The following is a 17,700-nucleotide window of genomic DNA, read 5'->3' on the forward strand; positions in this document are numbered from 1 at the left end:
TCTTTCGCAAGTTCGTTTATCATTGAAAATTATAATTAACTTTCAGGAACATTCCACTTCCATAACAGGAATTCGTTGAATAGTTAACAAATTTGAAGATTCGAGAATTTAAACACTCAACAGCTCAAAGGTCTAAAGAATCCAAATTAAGCCCAGAAATTTCGAAATATTTCTAAAGTCAAACGAACGTATATTTTATTAATCACGAACATAAATTCCTATAGTAACGCGTTTACTCGTTATATTCGTTGTTATCGATCGCCCTTAGGGATACATTGATGCACAACAACAATCCGCTTCGTACTTCCGCTCAGCACATCTTCACGGTCGCATCGAGGATCTTTCATCGGCCGTAGCTACTTACATCTCACATTCTACGGTGATCCCTTCTTCAGAATCGCGCGAGGCAATCAGAAAAGAAAGAGAAACAGAGAGGACGGAGTCTGAAGTGTAGCGTGGAGGTGGCGATAGGCCCCTCCTTCTAATAAAAGCCGCTCACTAACCTCCGTTACACAGACAGTTACAGAAAAGCCGAAGAGAGCAGGAGCCACGGAGAGCTCCTTTTCGGTCTCTTTTACAAGCGGACAGTTTAAAAGTTCTACCGTGTCATAACGAATCGGTGTGTGGTGAGTTCCTTCATACGGAACACGTATTCGACCGCGATATCGTGCATTTTATTTCAGCGTTCGATCATTACGTTAGTCCACGTGACACGAGCTCTGTGTTCAGGAAACTATCGAGTATTTTGGAAATTCGATTGTACAAAAATAGTTCAATTTTTCTTACTCAGTTTGGCTGTACGTCTCGATAAAACATCCGACTGCTTTTTTAACGTTTGCAAAAGAGTTTACAAGATAGTAATTCTCATAGAGTCTCGATAGGTTCCCAGGTGCATAGGATTTCCAATTTCGAGCTTCTTCCTCGAGTTCGAAAGAGGCTCGCGTATACGAAGCGGGCAGAAAGAATTATCAGAGTGAAGATTTTCGTGAAGTGGTTCTCATCGGACACAACGAGCTCGAGGAAAAAATCGAAATTCGTAAGACCAGCTATTGGTCCAACCGAAGGAAAATCCGGTTTTTATCGAACTGTGACGCTTGATCATTTCGCGGAACGCACGTGACTCTACACACGTCGGTTCAACCTATCGATTTTATCAAATCGATGAAATATTTGGTAGCTAGTCGAATTACTTCATTGCAATTTTTATCAATTAAGAAGAAAGTTGTACTACTCTCTATTCCAAACATAGTCGCAGCCTGCTTTCGATTATGCTCGCGAATTATTAATGAAATTTGCTAATATTTGGCCTCGAACGCGCACTGTTGCTCCATCACCATCGGTTGGGACGACATGTGTACTGAATCTATATTAACTCGATGTGTGGTCAGCATTATATTCCGACAGTTTCGCTATCGTAATTATAGACTCGTTTGAAGGCAAGTCGAGCAACATGTGCATTTGAACTTACAATTAAATTTTATAGAACGTATGAAAACGTGAAAGGTAAATGATGTTACAAAAAAGAAAGTCAAATATTCCGATGAGCATTTATTTTTCGATACTTCTCGATAATTACGTCGTAAAGAAATGCATATTATCAGTTCAGGTTGAAATATTCAAAATTTCTATATTTCGTTACGATTTGCAACGAACGGTTCGACATTGTAAGAACGAACAACAAGCAATAGCAATCGCGATGACTCATTTTTATAAAAATGAACGAAACGCGTTAGACCATCTTTCCTCAAGAATCTCGGCGTCGTTTTTGCCAGCGGCATTCTCCACTTTCATTCGGTCGAAAGTGATAGTTTCGAACGTATCCACACTCGAGAAAGGAGAGCCATTGCTCCCCACTCCTGCAACATCGACGAGACTCCTTCACCTTCTCATCTTTTTCTCCAGGATCCTTTCAAAACGTTTCCGGTCCATCATGCTGGTCGATTATCCAAGAAACACGCGCAGATATAAGATAATATTTTAGATTCCAGATAAAACGATATTATATTCTTAAACGCAAAGTGATACGTATTTCACGATGCTCGCGTTTCGATAAACAATCAAAGTTGCTAAACATTCCGCGGTGAAATATTTTATAAGAACCAACAAGGAATTTTTTACCCATGAAAATTATATCATACCCTTTTCCTTTGCAGGTATTCAAATTCCCAACCAAACAAAATGAAACTCATCGCTATTTTGGCAACAGCACTGTGCGTGACTTTAGTCGGTTCGATTCCACTTTCTGATAAAGATCGTCTCCAATCCGAGGTAAGTCGGCTGAAAAACGTACGTACGTTCACCAAATGTCGTCAGAGACTTTGTTTTCATTTGCCTGCGACAACGTACGATAATTTCACAAACATTTCCGCAGTCCGGTTCTATCGAAGTCATCGAACGACCTTAGTATTTAGTTCTTGAACCTTTCAACGCCAAACGTGTATTCCACTAAAAAGGAGGAAACTTCCAAACTATATAGATAGCTTCCTCTTTGACAGAGGAAAATTTATTAAATTCTGTTCTCTGATATTCATGTAATTTACCTCAATCTCTTGCATCGTATTTTGTATATATCGTATTTTTATATTTCGTGTATTTAACGCAGAAAAGTATTTTAGAAAATTCTGTCCGATGTCCGAAAGGATTCTCAGCTAGTTGTATTGGATTCAGAGATTGCGTAACTAGCGTTACGATCGATTTCTCTGTGTCACTGTGCCGGCTGGACGCCATCCATCTATCCTTGAGACGATCTTCGTTATCTCGGAAGAAGGCTGGAATCGGAGAAAGCGCGGTTTCCGCGCGCGAAATTCGCGACAGGCAACGGCCGTTCAATCGTCGAGATAACCAACGAAGGAAACGTGCAGTGTCGTTCGTTGCGAAAGTTCTCGCCAGGATTTCGACGTCCGGCTAAATCGCCGGTTGATCGTTGGACCGAGTCGATCGATTCGGTGATCGCAGATGATGTTTCACTTTCGACGGAACCTCTTTCACTCCGATCGAGTGCTACGACCTCGCGCGAATAAAGGCTCGCAAAGAAAACGCGCAACACTCGTGTTTCTAATGTCTCATCCACGTCACGTGGAATCCTCGGACTTAAGACGATGTATTTGATTTCCATTTAACAACGTCGAATCACATTTGCTCGTAACATTAACATGTCTAATGGCGGCTCGATTGGTTGTTAGGATTTTAATTTACCGCCATTGCATTTTAACGACTGCCGAATCGTTAAAGTAGTAGAGTATGCAAATAAATGTCTTCCTTGTTTCCTGCAACGAAGATTTTTCTTATAGCCATTCTTTCCAATGAAAATAGGCGTAGACATCTCGATTAAGAAACAGGTTTTGTCGGAAACAGAAAATAGAGAGAACTCGCGCGTCATAGTCGAAGGAGACTAAACGATTTTCATGGAATTGTTTTTCTTTTTTTTTTTTAGCGTGACGAGTTAGGCATGTGGGCAAGTATCATTTCACGAGCGATGAAATATACGGTCCAACGAAAAGTCAGAACGTCTGGTCGACTCTCTTCTTCTGTTCGACACTTTCACTGGCCGCGAACACTTCCAGAGTTACACCGGACACTTTCTTCGCTTGATCGGTGCCCAATGGAAAGCGCGCGCGTAAACGTACACGCGCTCACGTGCACGTGTTCTCTCTCTCTCTCTCCATCTCTCGTTATATCGTGCTTGATAGTGGTTTCCAAATCTCTTTATTTTTGTACTAGTTGTTCTTTTGGCTTGAAATATTTTTATTGCCAGGTATCGTTGTTGTTTGTGGGATTTGTCAATTGCAGTTGAGTTACAAAAGATCCAAGTGAAAAAGTGCAGAGGAAAGACGCGATAAGTCATATTTCCTGTTTTCTATATGGCAGCAATTTTAAAATGCGATATCGTAACAACTAATTACGTATTACCAGAATTTGTTTATGAGATCTTCTTGAAAAATATTTGCATAAAATATATCGACTTCTCAAAAGTATCAGTTATCATGTTTTAGGTATTAGCTCTTTCTAACTACTAGATAGCACGAAAATCAGGTAATCATCAAAATTGTACCTGTTATATATATTTTCTTCGTAATCTTCGGTGAAATGTTTTACAAAGTACAAAAGAAATTGTAACGGATATCTTAAGACGACTACCGCTAGTTTTGGAGACTTCAACGCGAGAATAAGCGCGATCTCCTATTACGGCACTCGTTCTAATTTCGTTCAGCTGTTTGCTTCGAAGCAAACGGCTATTCAATTTCAGAAAAATTTGCGATTTACTCGGATATCTATAGGAAATTGTAAAATGAATTCGTTATTGGTGAGGCTATGTCGGAAGCAAAGACTAGTTGCGAATGTGGACAACACGCAGGGACAAATATCGTAACAGCGAGTCGAACGTGAGCGCGGTATAGGGGAAAGTGAACCATGGTAATCAGGTTGAGCAACTTTTGAGACCGTCCAAGTGTCAGAACGGTTCGATTAATCCGTCGATGACTTTGTCCGGGTTGTTACAAAACTCAACGACATTATTTATAAACGAGTTTACTTTTTCATCTCACTGCCGATCTATTTAAATCGTCTTGTGCGAACAAGAAGCGTCGTTTACAACTTGGGAGGTCATAAATCATAAAAAGCTACGTATATCGTAACAGAAAATTGTAGCGACACTAATGCGGTAATACGTAATAATGCGCAATCACGTCGTTAAACGCTGCAATTCTCTTCGAGCGATTGTCGTGCGCAACGTTACAGTTCCACTATTTTCTCTCGCCTAAACTTTATTCAATTCTCCGTTCGTAGAACGATCCGCACGCGTTCTCGTTCAATTTTGTAGATTGTAAATTATCGTTCAGGAGCAAACGTCGAACGCATCGAACGAAATCCTTGGTTAGAGTTTATGTCTCTCTTATACTACCCATCGTGGACATTGCGCAACGATATTATCTTAACGCTCTTCGACGTTCTCGACTATCTTCCAGACAAGCACTCCGATCAGGTGCTGATATATTTCGCCGGTACTTTCTTATCTCTGTGGATAATACTTTACACGATTACATACAAGAACAATAACTAAAAGGTGGTAATGAAAATCCCGGAAGCAGATGCATGAGAGGAAGAGTAATATATGAAACGAGAATTTCCAGACATTGAAAATACTTTGTAGGGACAACAGGGAAACTTTTTTCAGGCACTGAATCGGCTGGTGATGGCCGAAGCCGACAACGAGGCCGCTCTAAGGAACAAACGGACGATCGGTATCCTGCGAGAACTGTTTCCCGAAGCCTCTCAGGTGAGCAGCTGCTGAATACAGCGCAGTCAAATCCTGCAGACGGCCAGGACCGATTTATGTACCAAGTTTCCCCTTCCCTCGTAGACGTACGGTATTTTTTGTATCGGATTTAATCGATCGAAATAGGATCTTGGACGTCCGATGTTGTTCAAATCGCCGCTTTCTCGCATTAACGGGTAATTGAGAAATTATATCGTCAACGAAAACGTTTCATTAGTAATACCGTGTCGGTTTAAACCCGAAGAGAAATTGTTCGCAGTGAATCGACATTCCTCCTAAGAAAGTTGCACGTTCGATTCATGATTCACGGAGAGTTTCCTCGTTTCCTGTGCATTCTGTCTATAGATTGCGCAACTACGTGTTCGTTTATTCAATTAACTTCATGAATTAAGATAAGATATCGAACGAAAATTGAAAGTTTCTATCGGAACGAATTCGATCCGCGTACATCCTTCTCGAGCCAAATTTCACCGTGGAAAACACGATCGTTGCAACCGTTTGCTATTTCCACTTTACCACCTTTATCGAACCAGCCACTAGTTCGGCAACATCATCCATCGCCATTTGACACGTTCACTTCCTACCCGTTGTAACGTTCTCGACTGCACCGAAGGCTGACGACGAATCCTAATATCGAGCTCCGTCAACAAATACTGGAACATTAATTCAACAATAACGTTGCTCAAAAAGCAATTCTATCGACGTACATTTCGACGACGCAAATACGACAATAATAACAGTTGGCCGAACGATTAAAAAGAACCAATGCTCGACGTAACCATTTATAACGAACACGAATTTCAACGAAACGAATTCGATTAAATCGCGCGATAATATTACCATCAGGAGCTACGTTACGACTGTTGCATCACGGACACGAAAAGACAGAAAACTTCCTCGTGAATGGGAACGAGCGACACTCGAAAACAGGATTGATAAAAAAGGTCAGCTAAGAGCTGTTATTTTCTAGATGATCGAAAAAAAGGTGAACTCGATTGTCGCGGAAATCATCCGAATACTCGGCCCGACCGTTCTTCGCAGTTTCATTCAGAATAACGGTGACTCGAACTCCGGAAAATCGTCGAGCGATGGCTCGACGGCAACCGCTGAGTCGCCCTTCTTCGACGACGAGGAGGACAACGCGGGCAATTCCAAGGTATCGGTATCCTTGCCGACGTTCCCGCCGGACGAGGACACAGACACAGAAGCGCCAGCCAGTATGTCGAGCACTAAAGCCAGCCAGACGACCGCTATCAATCAGGACGACAGGACGAACGAGGTCGCCCCTACGGTCGCGTGACTGTACAATGGTGACCAGATCGGTAACACGTTGGAGGTCAATGAACCTGAACGAAGAGTAATCGATTGATCCGGCAAGGACGATCACCGCGCAATTGGGACTGCTGCGGGAAACAATAATTTGTCTACCAAGTTTTTCTACTGTCTGCTAACTATAACTCTTTCTCTGTGTGCGTTTGCGTGTGTATACCATTCGTATCGTTTTCTATTATTCGCTTGTCTATCTGTTTGCGTTGTGTTTCTCTTCATTCTGTCTTCTACTTATTTTTCTTGACATCGTTATCCTTTGATTCTTCATATTCGTCTCGAGGCAAGGTACTTTCTTATAAAGAGGACACTTTTTCTGCTGTTTTCGTTGAACATTAATCGCTACTTTCTGCCTTCATCTTTTTTGTCGATCATTGGAAAAAATCAATCTGCATTCGCGTTAATTTACAATTAATTTCCCGATCGTCGCATAACAGCTATGCTAAATAGAATTAGCTGGAAGAAAACAACGTTCGAGTTAACAATTTATATTCCGCAATGATGGATGATGATAAATGATTATTAGATTCCCGTTTATCATATTTTGTTTAGCTTCTCTGTAGTGTTATGTTGTTATAAATATCATGCAGCGATGTTTTGTTATTGGATATTTATGCGTTTTTGATGCATCGTTGACTGAAATCAGCATAAGAGAATTCAGAGTCGGAGAAAATCTGCAATTTATAAGTTAGATAACTTCAAATAATATAGAAAAACGTAGCATACAAGAGGCTCTCTTTGGTGATTTTTAATAAATTCAAACTTCTCGTTAAAAGCCGTTGTTCTAATACGATAATCAGAAGTTTGGACTCGATTGCGCTGTTATATAATTGCTCTACACACATATACTATATTACGCAATTGCTCACGAAAGAAAATTCTAAAGTAAATGGAAGAAACTGTGGTTGCAACTACATCACTTTTCGTTACTTCTCCATTCATACGACTATTTCTATTCATGCAGTACACATTTACTAAATGTTTGCATAAATGTCTTATAACCTCTGTACGTAATACACATTTTCACATTGATTTCAAATATTTCCAATATAGTCATGACTGTCGTGTCTCATTACGGTGTTAATGAAATCATAAAATGTTCTATGTAATGTATACGATACAGCTTTCTATGTTAAACGACCAAGAAAAAGAGTTCTTTCGAAGAGTTTTGTCGTGATCCATTGCATATCTCTCTACGTTGCTTGCAGAGTATAGCCGTCGTTCAGCCATCGATCGCTGAACCGATGCGCATCCCGATCACGAGACATCGCGAGATCGCACGTCACACGCTTCGTTTCCTTCGATCTGAATAAGCCGTATTTTTTCTCCCTAAACGCCGGTCGATCGTTAACGAACTTGATATTACAATACATCAGCGTTCATAAATAATTAACGTTGATTATCCAACGATTTAAATACACTCTTACAGTCCTTGACTGTATAATAACGCACGATTAATGTCCATTCGTGTTTCCTTAGCAATCGATCGGCAACTCGTCATCAAACATACTCAAGATGGTAGACCGTAAATCTTCTATTTCACAGAATATAAACCCGGAAGCGGAGTACAAGGTAAACGAAGTAGCAGCCGAGTCGCAAAACAACGAGGTCAAAGTACAATTCGCGGATGAACAGGGCAGCAACGATGCAGCGCCACCATTGACGCCTCTCGAAGAAGTAGAGACTGAAGATGACGAGAACAGAAACAAAAGGTTCCTCCCTGGTCTGGGCGGCTCCAGCAGCTCTGGCAACTTCGTCTTTGATATAATCAGGGTGAGTTTTCCGTAATAAAGAAAGCGTTTCCTGTTCCACTGCGTCTCTTCAGTATCGGGTGAAAAGTGGAAGTTTACATTCTGTGGATCTTAATTATTGTCATGGATTTTTGTAATGGATTTTTGTAATTCATGGGCGATGTTTAATCGATAAACGTAGCTGAGGATTTTGTCCATTTGATGACACTAAGATTCGAACAGACTAATCTTCTAAAACGATTAAACCATTCGCAGTGTAGCGTGTGAGAAACTCCGGCAAACTGTCGTATCTTACATGTGGTAATACGTAACGTAATTATTATAGTATTAGATCGAGGGGTTTTATGCAAATTTATATTTTTATGGGTACGAGTAAAGCAAAGGAATCTAAAGAGACCCGCAACATCTATTAAAGAAAAAAGAAAGATCCGACACGCCACTTTCATTATTTTATATGTATCATTTGCATGTATTAAGTATCATTTTTCTGTGAATTTCTGTATAAATGCATACAAATCTGCAGCCTAGGAATTATTAATACTTATTTTCCAGAAGAAGTAGAAAGTACGTATTTCTTGTATCACGTATCAGAAACCTTGAAGATTAAGAAATAATTATTTTCCAAGTCATATTACATTACCTAGTTCACTGCAACAATAATTAAGTCGAATAATTATTGAAACATTCGATGGATAATACTCTGTCGATTAATCTCGATATTTCCAATCACCGTACAATTTACTGCTCTTAATAGTATTAGACGTCGAACAACTCAATGCACGATATTTGAATTGAATGTATAGATGGATAAAAAAGAAAAAGAAAAAAGAATTTGTATAAGAAAAGGTATAGCTTTGCGTCAAAAACATAAAGATCGAAAATAGTACTGCAGAAATTGGTAGATTTAATATTCAAATAAGCAGCGAACAGAAGGACACAGGCAAGGGCGCCTACTTTGATACCGGTGAAAGTCTACGACCGAATTTCCCAGCTGTGTAGCTTGGTTACTATTCCAAGGTTCTCGACCTAGGCGCGACCTAACCTCGTGGATGATTAGAGACGAGACGAAAACGTCCTCGAGGCTCATGCTTCATAAACGAGAAAAAAAAAAAAAAAAATAGAAAATTTAGCACGTCGCAAGAAACGCGCTAGAACAAGAAGTACGTGATCCTATCTTTTGCGTCGCATTTGGAAATCACGATTGCGTAAACAGCTAATAATTTCGATTTTCGAATCGTATTCTCGATTTTTCGTTCCTTCGAAATTCAAATTGAACGCGTTTGGAAAAGTTACGCTGTGATATTTAAAACAAATTTCTGATTAGCTTCCATTCTCTTGATCGCGTTTATAAAGATACAAGTAACTGCGTGGAGTTGGCGATTTCGAGTAGCGTTAAAGCTTTCCCTCGCCGTCTTTGGCTACTTATCTTATGATCCTTTGTTATCAAAGGCTACCAATGTTCGCAATCGCTAATGGAGAACTTACGCGATCCTGAGTAATACGCGCGACTGTTTGGAACTAGTCGATAGACCGACCTCCTTTTACGGTATCGAAAAACTACCGTTCGTTTCCTTGAAAGTACGATACGAAATATCGGATTGAAACATTTCACATTTTCTTAGAACGTTCTGGGAAATCTGTTGCATTATACTATTCTATTCTGATCCTCCACTCTTCACGCGATAAACAATCTGGAGAAAAGCAATCCCCAAGAAACCAATGGACCCGAAACAAAATGACTGAAACGAACTAGAATAAACGCAGAATCGTCGCATTGACCAAAGACAAATACCAAGAAAAATACTCGTCTCGTCAGTCGTTAAAAACAATTTCAGCCGCTTTGCAGGACATCCACTTCATCGACGACGAATACTAATCCACTATCGTGAAGCGGAGGGAGAAAAATCGCTTGTTGTCGATACGACACGCGACAATCATGACCGAAACAAAGAAAAGAACAGAAAAGAATGACTAAATAGACAGGCGTTCTCCCGAGGAGCGGATCAGTAAACGAAAGTTCTCGTCTCTGTTCTCGTTTAGCAAGCGGCCGACGGGGCGGCAAGAGCGGCGGGCACGGTGTACCGCGTGGTGGCAGGTACGCAGAGCCTAGGGCTCGGTTTAAGCGCCTCTCGGGACTTGGGCCCGATTCCCCAAGGTGCCGCCCCTGCTGCCGCTCCAGCTGGTTCCTCGACCACGGCGGGATCCTCGACCAGCGCACCGGCCGCGTCAGGAGCCGGCAACCTACCACCGGTACGCTAATCCTTCCGAGCAGAGCCGAACGGACACTGCCTACTGCACTTCTCTCTGTCTGCCTGTCTGTCTGTTCTCTCTCTCTCTCTCTCTCTCTCTCTTACTCTCTTTATCTCTCTTCTGAATTTCACTTGTCCACTCGGTGAACGGATACCACAGGTTTCTTGATGACGATTTTCAGTGGTTTCGCTGAATGTTGGCCTATGGGAACCTGGTCGGCTTTCTGTTTGCTCTGGCTTTAACTCACTGTCTGTTTCTCTTTGCCAATGGCGCTTGGTGGATGACACTTTCCTTTCTCTAACACGTTAATTCTCGAGCAAGGTCTTTTATGGTAACGCACCACTTCAAGATGTATTTCTTCCGAAAAGATGGCTTTCCGTTTGTTATAGAAATATGAATGTTACGATGTAAGGAGTTTCAACTCGAGGTAATATTGGTTTGCAATAATAATATCGTTCTCTAGTGCATCCAATATCTAATATTTGCATCTATCTCGCAAGAAGTACTTTGCACGTCTACAAGCAACGAACCGCATATTTAACAGCACCCAATCCTCTGTACATCGAAGCAAAGCATGCAACTGTGTTTGATCAGCATGTACTCCTCGCACGTGACTAACGATCACCTGTTACTCGTACCGCGTGTTCTTTTGTTTATCCTTCGTCTTCCGTTTACTTGATTATTCGAACATCGTTCGTGTGGTCTGTCTGTCCTTTCTTCGCTCTTCATTAACTTGCCTTCCCCGTGTTTCGTCGTGCCTTCTTCGTCGATTTCCCTTAGCCACGATCGTACGTGGATTGTGCACCAGGACATTTAATCCGATCGTCCACCCTGTTGAGGAAGATCCGTCACGCGAATAATTTCAGAAACCTGGGGCACAATTCGCGCAACGTTCATCGATTTTCTCATAGTCCTAGCGTAGAGTCTTAGATGTAATGCATCATCGTTGTCACTAACCAAAACCCTGTTTACATTCGTCCTGTATTCCCATCTCGACCGACTGAAAGAATATTTTTGGTATTCTTTAAAGATAATTTCAACAACGACATGGAAGATCTGCAATTTAGTTTCCATATACAATGGCTGATGAATGTATTTTTATGTACATGTACATTGCGTGTTTTATATAAAACACTTTGAAATTTCACCAACATTTTAACGAGACACGACTGACATTATCACATTGGTAAAATCCGAAACAAATCTGAAAATCTATATAGAAGTTACAAGACATTTAACGCAGATATATATGTTTAGTTAAAGAAAATTGGTAATGCGGTATGATAAAATAAAATTTCGAAATGTTACACATGTACGTACAAAAATTTCGAAACGTTTAAATACTTTCGTAAGCCATCGCATGTATTCGCCCGAAGAATTGTTTCAATGTGACAACTTTCAGTCCTTCGAACGCCACGTAACACCGATTATCGTCATATCTTCCTACTAACTGTAACCTCCACGTTTATCGATCCTATTCTCCGATTCTGGACAAGTATTCAGTGACCCTGTAAATCCTTCGTTCCGTCACGTCCGACTCATCTTTTATCCAATTGTTCCACCCGACCAACGGTCCCGACGCGACACCGACAACCAGCGACTAAAGACTTTCGGCGAAGCAACTGGCTGATGGACATCCCGGCCGATTTTCTCGGAATCTCAGGGCAGCCATTGATCGATTGCCGATTCTCTCGTTGTTGTGATCTCGTACTCGTTCATTGCACATTCGTACGTTGTATATTGTTAGCGTCGTAGCCGTAGCTCGTTCGTTGCTACTGGGACGCACCAAAAGCAACGCGCAGCCAGACGATTTCGCTTCGCGTTGTCCAATAATTTCGCTTCTTTTCGTTTCGAATCTCTGACTGAATGCGTACGGAGAAAATGAGATTCTTACACACAGCCGAGTCGTCTGGCCTCGTACACGAATTTTTCTAAATAGTAGTATTGTAAATTGATAGCACGGTGCGTGACGTACGATTTTTTAACGACCGAGCAGTAAAGTAAGTATGTGCGTCATGCTGTCTGTAATTATCACTGTAACGTCGTATTGTCTTTTTGGGTCCTTGTAAATATATTTCTAGTTTTGATGCACCTTTAGGTTGTCCATAATGCGACAGTGTCACGAAACTTTGAAATGTCGAGATTTCGAAGTTATCTCGCGAAAGTATATTGTCATTGTATAAATTATATTGCAAGAATACGAATAGAAAGATATCCTGAGCGTATGGACACCCTATAACGATATCCGAAACAATGTCACGAGCCGAAGGAGCGCACGTAAGGATCGTAGCAGCAAGATCGATGAATCGTAGCCGCAAGTAGGATTCAGGATGTAAAAGCACCGTAGTATCGGGAGCGCTGAAGCTGGACGTGGAGCTGCTACACACCGCAACTATCTCTCTATTTAAAAAATAAAATATCAATGACAACGATTTACGCGATGATCGATGACAATGAACGATCTACGCAACTTGTCTCTATCATTCACCTTCTCTCGTGCTCTTTCTGAGAAAACCTCTGTTGCGATAGAAATTAGGCTAATACGCGGCTTGATTATTTCCAGCTGGTAGCCGGAAGCGGAGGCGACGGGTCGGCTGGAAAGGGCGCGGAGGAGCCTCAAGAGGCAATTCCAGGACCCGTGACCAGGTTCTTCGTCATAGTGAACAGAGGAATTTCGAACCTCGTACAGGATCTCATTCTTGTGAGTAATCTTCATTGGTATATGATAAAAATGGGTTAAGTGATAAATGGCAAATAGTAAGAAGAAATCTAAAAAATGCAGAAATCGATTCATTGCCTTTGTTGGATAAATTTATTATTCATTTATCGATTATGCTTTTCGATTAGCGTTACGTTTCTTGCTTTCAGTTGAAAGGCGAAAATGACGCGATCGTATTTATTAAATGTTTTAGAAATATTAGAATTTATAGATTCATTAAAATCTCAAAATGTTTCTTCAATGTATTATTTCGTTCATCATTTTATTTATTATATATTATTTGAAATGTAAAGTGGATTTGTAATCGATTCGATGAAATAATTTTTATGTCTCATCAATGCAATTATTTTGGAATTCTAAAATATCCAACAATATCAAAACGTCTAATTAACATCTTGATAATATATATTAAAAGAAAGTGATTCGAGGAACGGAAATATAAAAGCAATGAAAAGAGAAACGATGAAGAAATATGAAATTCTGTATCATACAGCTCATAATACAATCGGCGATCAAAGGAATGAGAACACTTCAATTTACAAATTGCTTCAATATCTTCTTCTGATCGTAAAGAACCGTTTCAAAAAGACAGTTTCTCTATGAGCAATCTACCGACATGAATGGAAACTCAGCGACCTGATCGCGTTGTGGCAACTGCCGGTCGATCTTTACGATTAGAAATTGATTATGTTTAACGAAGCAGACACGAAGCGAAATATGCATGTGGAAAGGGGTTGACCGACCGAGGTTAGCACACGTTGGCAGACCAAACGCGTTATAACTTTGCTCGGGATTTTCCGTGTAGTCACCGTGACGGGTTTCCAACAAATTGCCATTAACCTGTTCGAATTATTCGTAGTATTTTTTCGGATTCTGCCTTGTAAATTAACTATTCCCTTGCATCGTTTTATATAACCGATTTGTTCGAAAGTGAAACTACAATATCTTGGCCGATTTGTTAATGTCAACGTACGAATTTCTTTTTCTTGAGCGATTCTAAATTCAAGAACGACGCACAACTAGAGTTCGCCTAATCTCATTCTCGTTTAATATTCAACCAGCTTTTTTCGCTATTTATTATTTCCAATAAAGCCATATTAATTTATGCGTTAAATTAATTATTAATATATATCAATCTAAAAAGAATCTAAAAAGAATCGAGAGAGAGAGAGTCTAGAATTTTATACTTTCGCAATTTTTTATAAGTGAAATTCTGAATTCGACGTGGACCGATCTTTCGCGCGCAAGATTTTGCCGAAACTCGCGCAAGCGTGACGCGTTGTCGTTCCAGATACAAAACCGGGCGATTACGTAAGCATCCCCCGTCCGGATCGATGGAAAGCAAAAATGTAAGCGACTTTCTCTATGAAATAGCTCGTCCATTTGCCGGCTGACTTATGCAAGCAACTGCTACGTAGCTCCTGGCACGCGATATTGCCAGGAGTGCGACTGAACGGCTCCTGCGATCGAGATCTTGGTAGATCCTTCGGCCTCTAACGACCTATCGATGACGCGATTTCTCTACCGATGTGCTCAATTCTCGCGTGCAATTCGTTCCTTAACTTAATTCAGAATATTCGCGATCGTACAATGGTAAGAATACCATTTTAATTAGTAGATTAATAGCTGTTTATTTTAGCTGTAATTAAATAGTTGTTTAATAATATTGTAATAATACCTAGGTAGCTATTTACGTTTATAAAGTTGTAAAAGCAATATCGTGGTTGAGCAATTGTGCCGAAATCATAAATCAAACAAATCACGATGTTTGTTCAGAGATCAGGCAATGAAATACCTAATATCATACGTCACATCATCGAGAATTGACGTGGACTGATACCTTGAAGCTCTGGATCCTCTTAAGGCCGTATATTAGCAGCAATACAACTAAGGATATTAATTACTATTTGGATAAATTGAGAAACGAGGAGACAGATGCAAATATACATTTTTAGTTTAATATACAGTATAAAACATCGTTGATATCCCCTTTATGTTTAATACTCTGTATTAAAAACTTCTTCGCACTGTCCTCACCAACTACTCAGGTTCATATTTCCTCGGATCTCTAACAGTTCGTTTATCCCGACACCTGAAATAGTGTCTACTTTATCTCCGATATCATATCCTATATGATATGTTACAGTTACAATTTGTAACACTGTACTGGGATAAATACACCGATCACCGCGGTCACTCGTCGAAGTTCACGCGTTTCACTCTCGCGCGTCGTGAATTCTCAAGGAAAGCGAAACCGATCGACGAAAGAACCACGGGGAAGTAGCTGGTTAGAGGCAGATGATCTCGCTTGGAGATCTCTATATTTTATGTACGTTTCGTTGGTTCTCTCACGATATGGTTCCGCAAAAACTATTCCAATTTCGAAAGATCGTTGTCTCCGTGCAATGCTCGAGATGCTCGGCTAATTGATCGGTTTTACTATTACCAAGCGTGAAGAGGAAACGCAACGGACAGTGACTAGATTTTTCTACGCGTTTCGTTTGGAATTCGAGCGGGAAGAAAGCGGCCGAAAAAGAACACGCGTAGGAATTCCTGTGAGAACAAAACCACCGGCCAGTCGCAGCTATATTTCGCGTTTTTCTCGACTCGTTTCGCGTGTAATCGACAGACCACGTCTTTATTATGGCGTGGCGGCGGTATAGCGTTTACAATGCGACAAACCAGAGAAAGCAACAGCACGAACAGACGGAAATACAGTGGTATTGTATAGCTCGAGCGTTATTAAAGTTAATCGCGCTTATTATGCTCAACCTTCGTCGCGCGTGCGAGCGGGCATCGGCTTGAAAGCGTTCACGGTTCGTACATCGCTCGGAATTTGTCTGCTTGCACCGCAACTTGCTAAATTCCGTTGCAGGCTCCAGTCACGTGGCGAACGAACACATGTTGCACCGTCCGTGTGAATGATCTTCGATCGATGATCGTTTCTTTACTACGTTACGGTGAAACCGTGGTCGCGCGAATAAGAAATGTCGAAAGTAGAATTGAAACGCGAAAGCGTTGCGGACATTTGTAAGCGGAAAATCGTAGGATTGTCTTCTACAGAAAGAGAATTGTAAAAAAAGCATTCACGTAAATGATTTAGAAACTCGTATCTTATAGTCTGGACGATTTCTTCTTCTTCTTTCTAATTTATCATGTAAAGAATATCTATGTGTGTGTGTGTGTGTGTGTGTATAGTTGATTACTAAACAATAAAATCTAACCGAAACTATTTATATTTTCAGCGCCTGGCAGCGACGAGCGAACGCATCGTCAACTTCAAGGCGAGACTGATCACTTCCGTCATCTAAAGTTCATCATCTAAACGCGACAGCGAAAGGGTGTCCAAGTATAAGAGAAAAATTCCGATGGTCCTGAAACGCTCGGGAGCCACGTGAGAGACATTCTCGAGCCGTGATTGTCAAGTTGGAACACGGGTACGACGTTGGCAACGTAACCAGCGTTGCCCCCTTGTCCCCGAGATCCAAAGTCTCTCGTCGATACTACCGAATTGTTCTCGTCAAATTAAATAGCGTAATCGCGCGACTTCGAGTTCATACTTCGAACTGTCTCTGTCCTCCGTCTATTTTGCTTCGCTTCTCTCGTCTCCTACTTCTCGTTTTCTGTCTCACATCCTCCAACGCTCTCTTTTTCTTTTTAATACTTTCTCTGTTTATGTTATACGCGGTATATTATTCTTCTTATTAGCGATTAGGAAGTTCACGTTACCGAGATTCGCTACGCTCGAACTTTCGTCGATATGATATATAATTTATACGAATGGAATTCAACATGTTTTTGAGCCGGTCATTTTTCTATGTAGCTCTATTTAAAATATAAAATATCTTATTACGTATAAATATATTTTTTTTTTTTGTGTAATTTTATAAGAAAAAATAACGTAAGTCCGAGTAGAATCTCATGTGAGCTGTGTATATAGCTATTTCCGAAACACAACTGTGCCAAGCATTGTTTCTTTCTGATCTGATCGATTTACACGTAAAGAAAGTTTCTCCCCGTTCAGCGGCCCGCGTTTCCTTGTCCGTTGCTTCTCCGAGGGCTGCCAAGCCGCTGCGGCGATTCCGATGACCATCCGGTAAACTAAAGGAATTCCATGGCTCCTGTACAAAACTGAGCATAGTTTGAGATTCACTCCACGATTGCCGCATACGAGATAAAACGATGCCACTCTCTTCTCTCAGATTGGCCCAGAGTAGGCGAGATAAGAAAATGGTCATTGTCGAATAATACTCGTAAAAATGTATTTCGATCTTCGAATTGGACGAGTTATCCCTTTTACTGTAAATCGTCCCTGTTGTTTTGTAGTGTAAATAAATAAATATTATTATCATAAAGCTAGGACATTATTGAAAATGTAG

At 40.7% G+C, this 17,700-nt stretch overlaps 1 protein-coding gene across 6 annotated transcripts; it reads left to right on the forward strand.

The window, feature by feature from the left end:
- The first annotated feature begins 479 nt into the window (after positions 1–479).
- Positions 480–17,676, forward strand: LOC139988801 (uncharacterized). Of its 6 annotated transcripts, none has more exons than XM_072006556.1 (7): positions 480–619; positions 2,154–2,268; positions 5,174–5,275; positions 8,147–8,374; positions 10,393–10,602; positions 13,166–13,303; positions 16,567–17,676. In XM_072006556.1, exons 2-7 carry the CDS (start codon positions 2,179–2,181, stop codon positions 16,630–16,632), a joined length of 834 nt encoding a protein of 277 aa, XP_071862657.1. In that variant the 5' UTR covers positions 480–619; positions 2,154–2,178; the 3' UTR covers positions 16,633–17,676. The 6 variants fall into 6 exon arrangements, with proteins under 6 accessions (XP_071862657.1, XP_071862660.1, XP_071862656.1 ...); XM_072006555.1 differs by having other exon boundaries at positions 483–626; XM_072006557.1 differs by lacking the exon at positions 480–619 and adding an exon at positions 722–1,036.
- Positions 17,677–17,700: the final 24 nt, after the last annotated feature.

The sequence above is a fragment of the Bombus fervidus genome, chromosome 7, assembly GCF_041682495.2.
Source record: "Bombus fervidus isolate BK054 chromosome 7, iyBomFerv1, whole genome shotgun sequence".
NCBI lineage: Eukaryota > Metazoa > Arthropoda > Insecta > Hymenoptera > Apidae > Bombus > Bombus fervidus.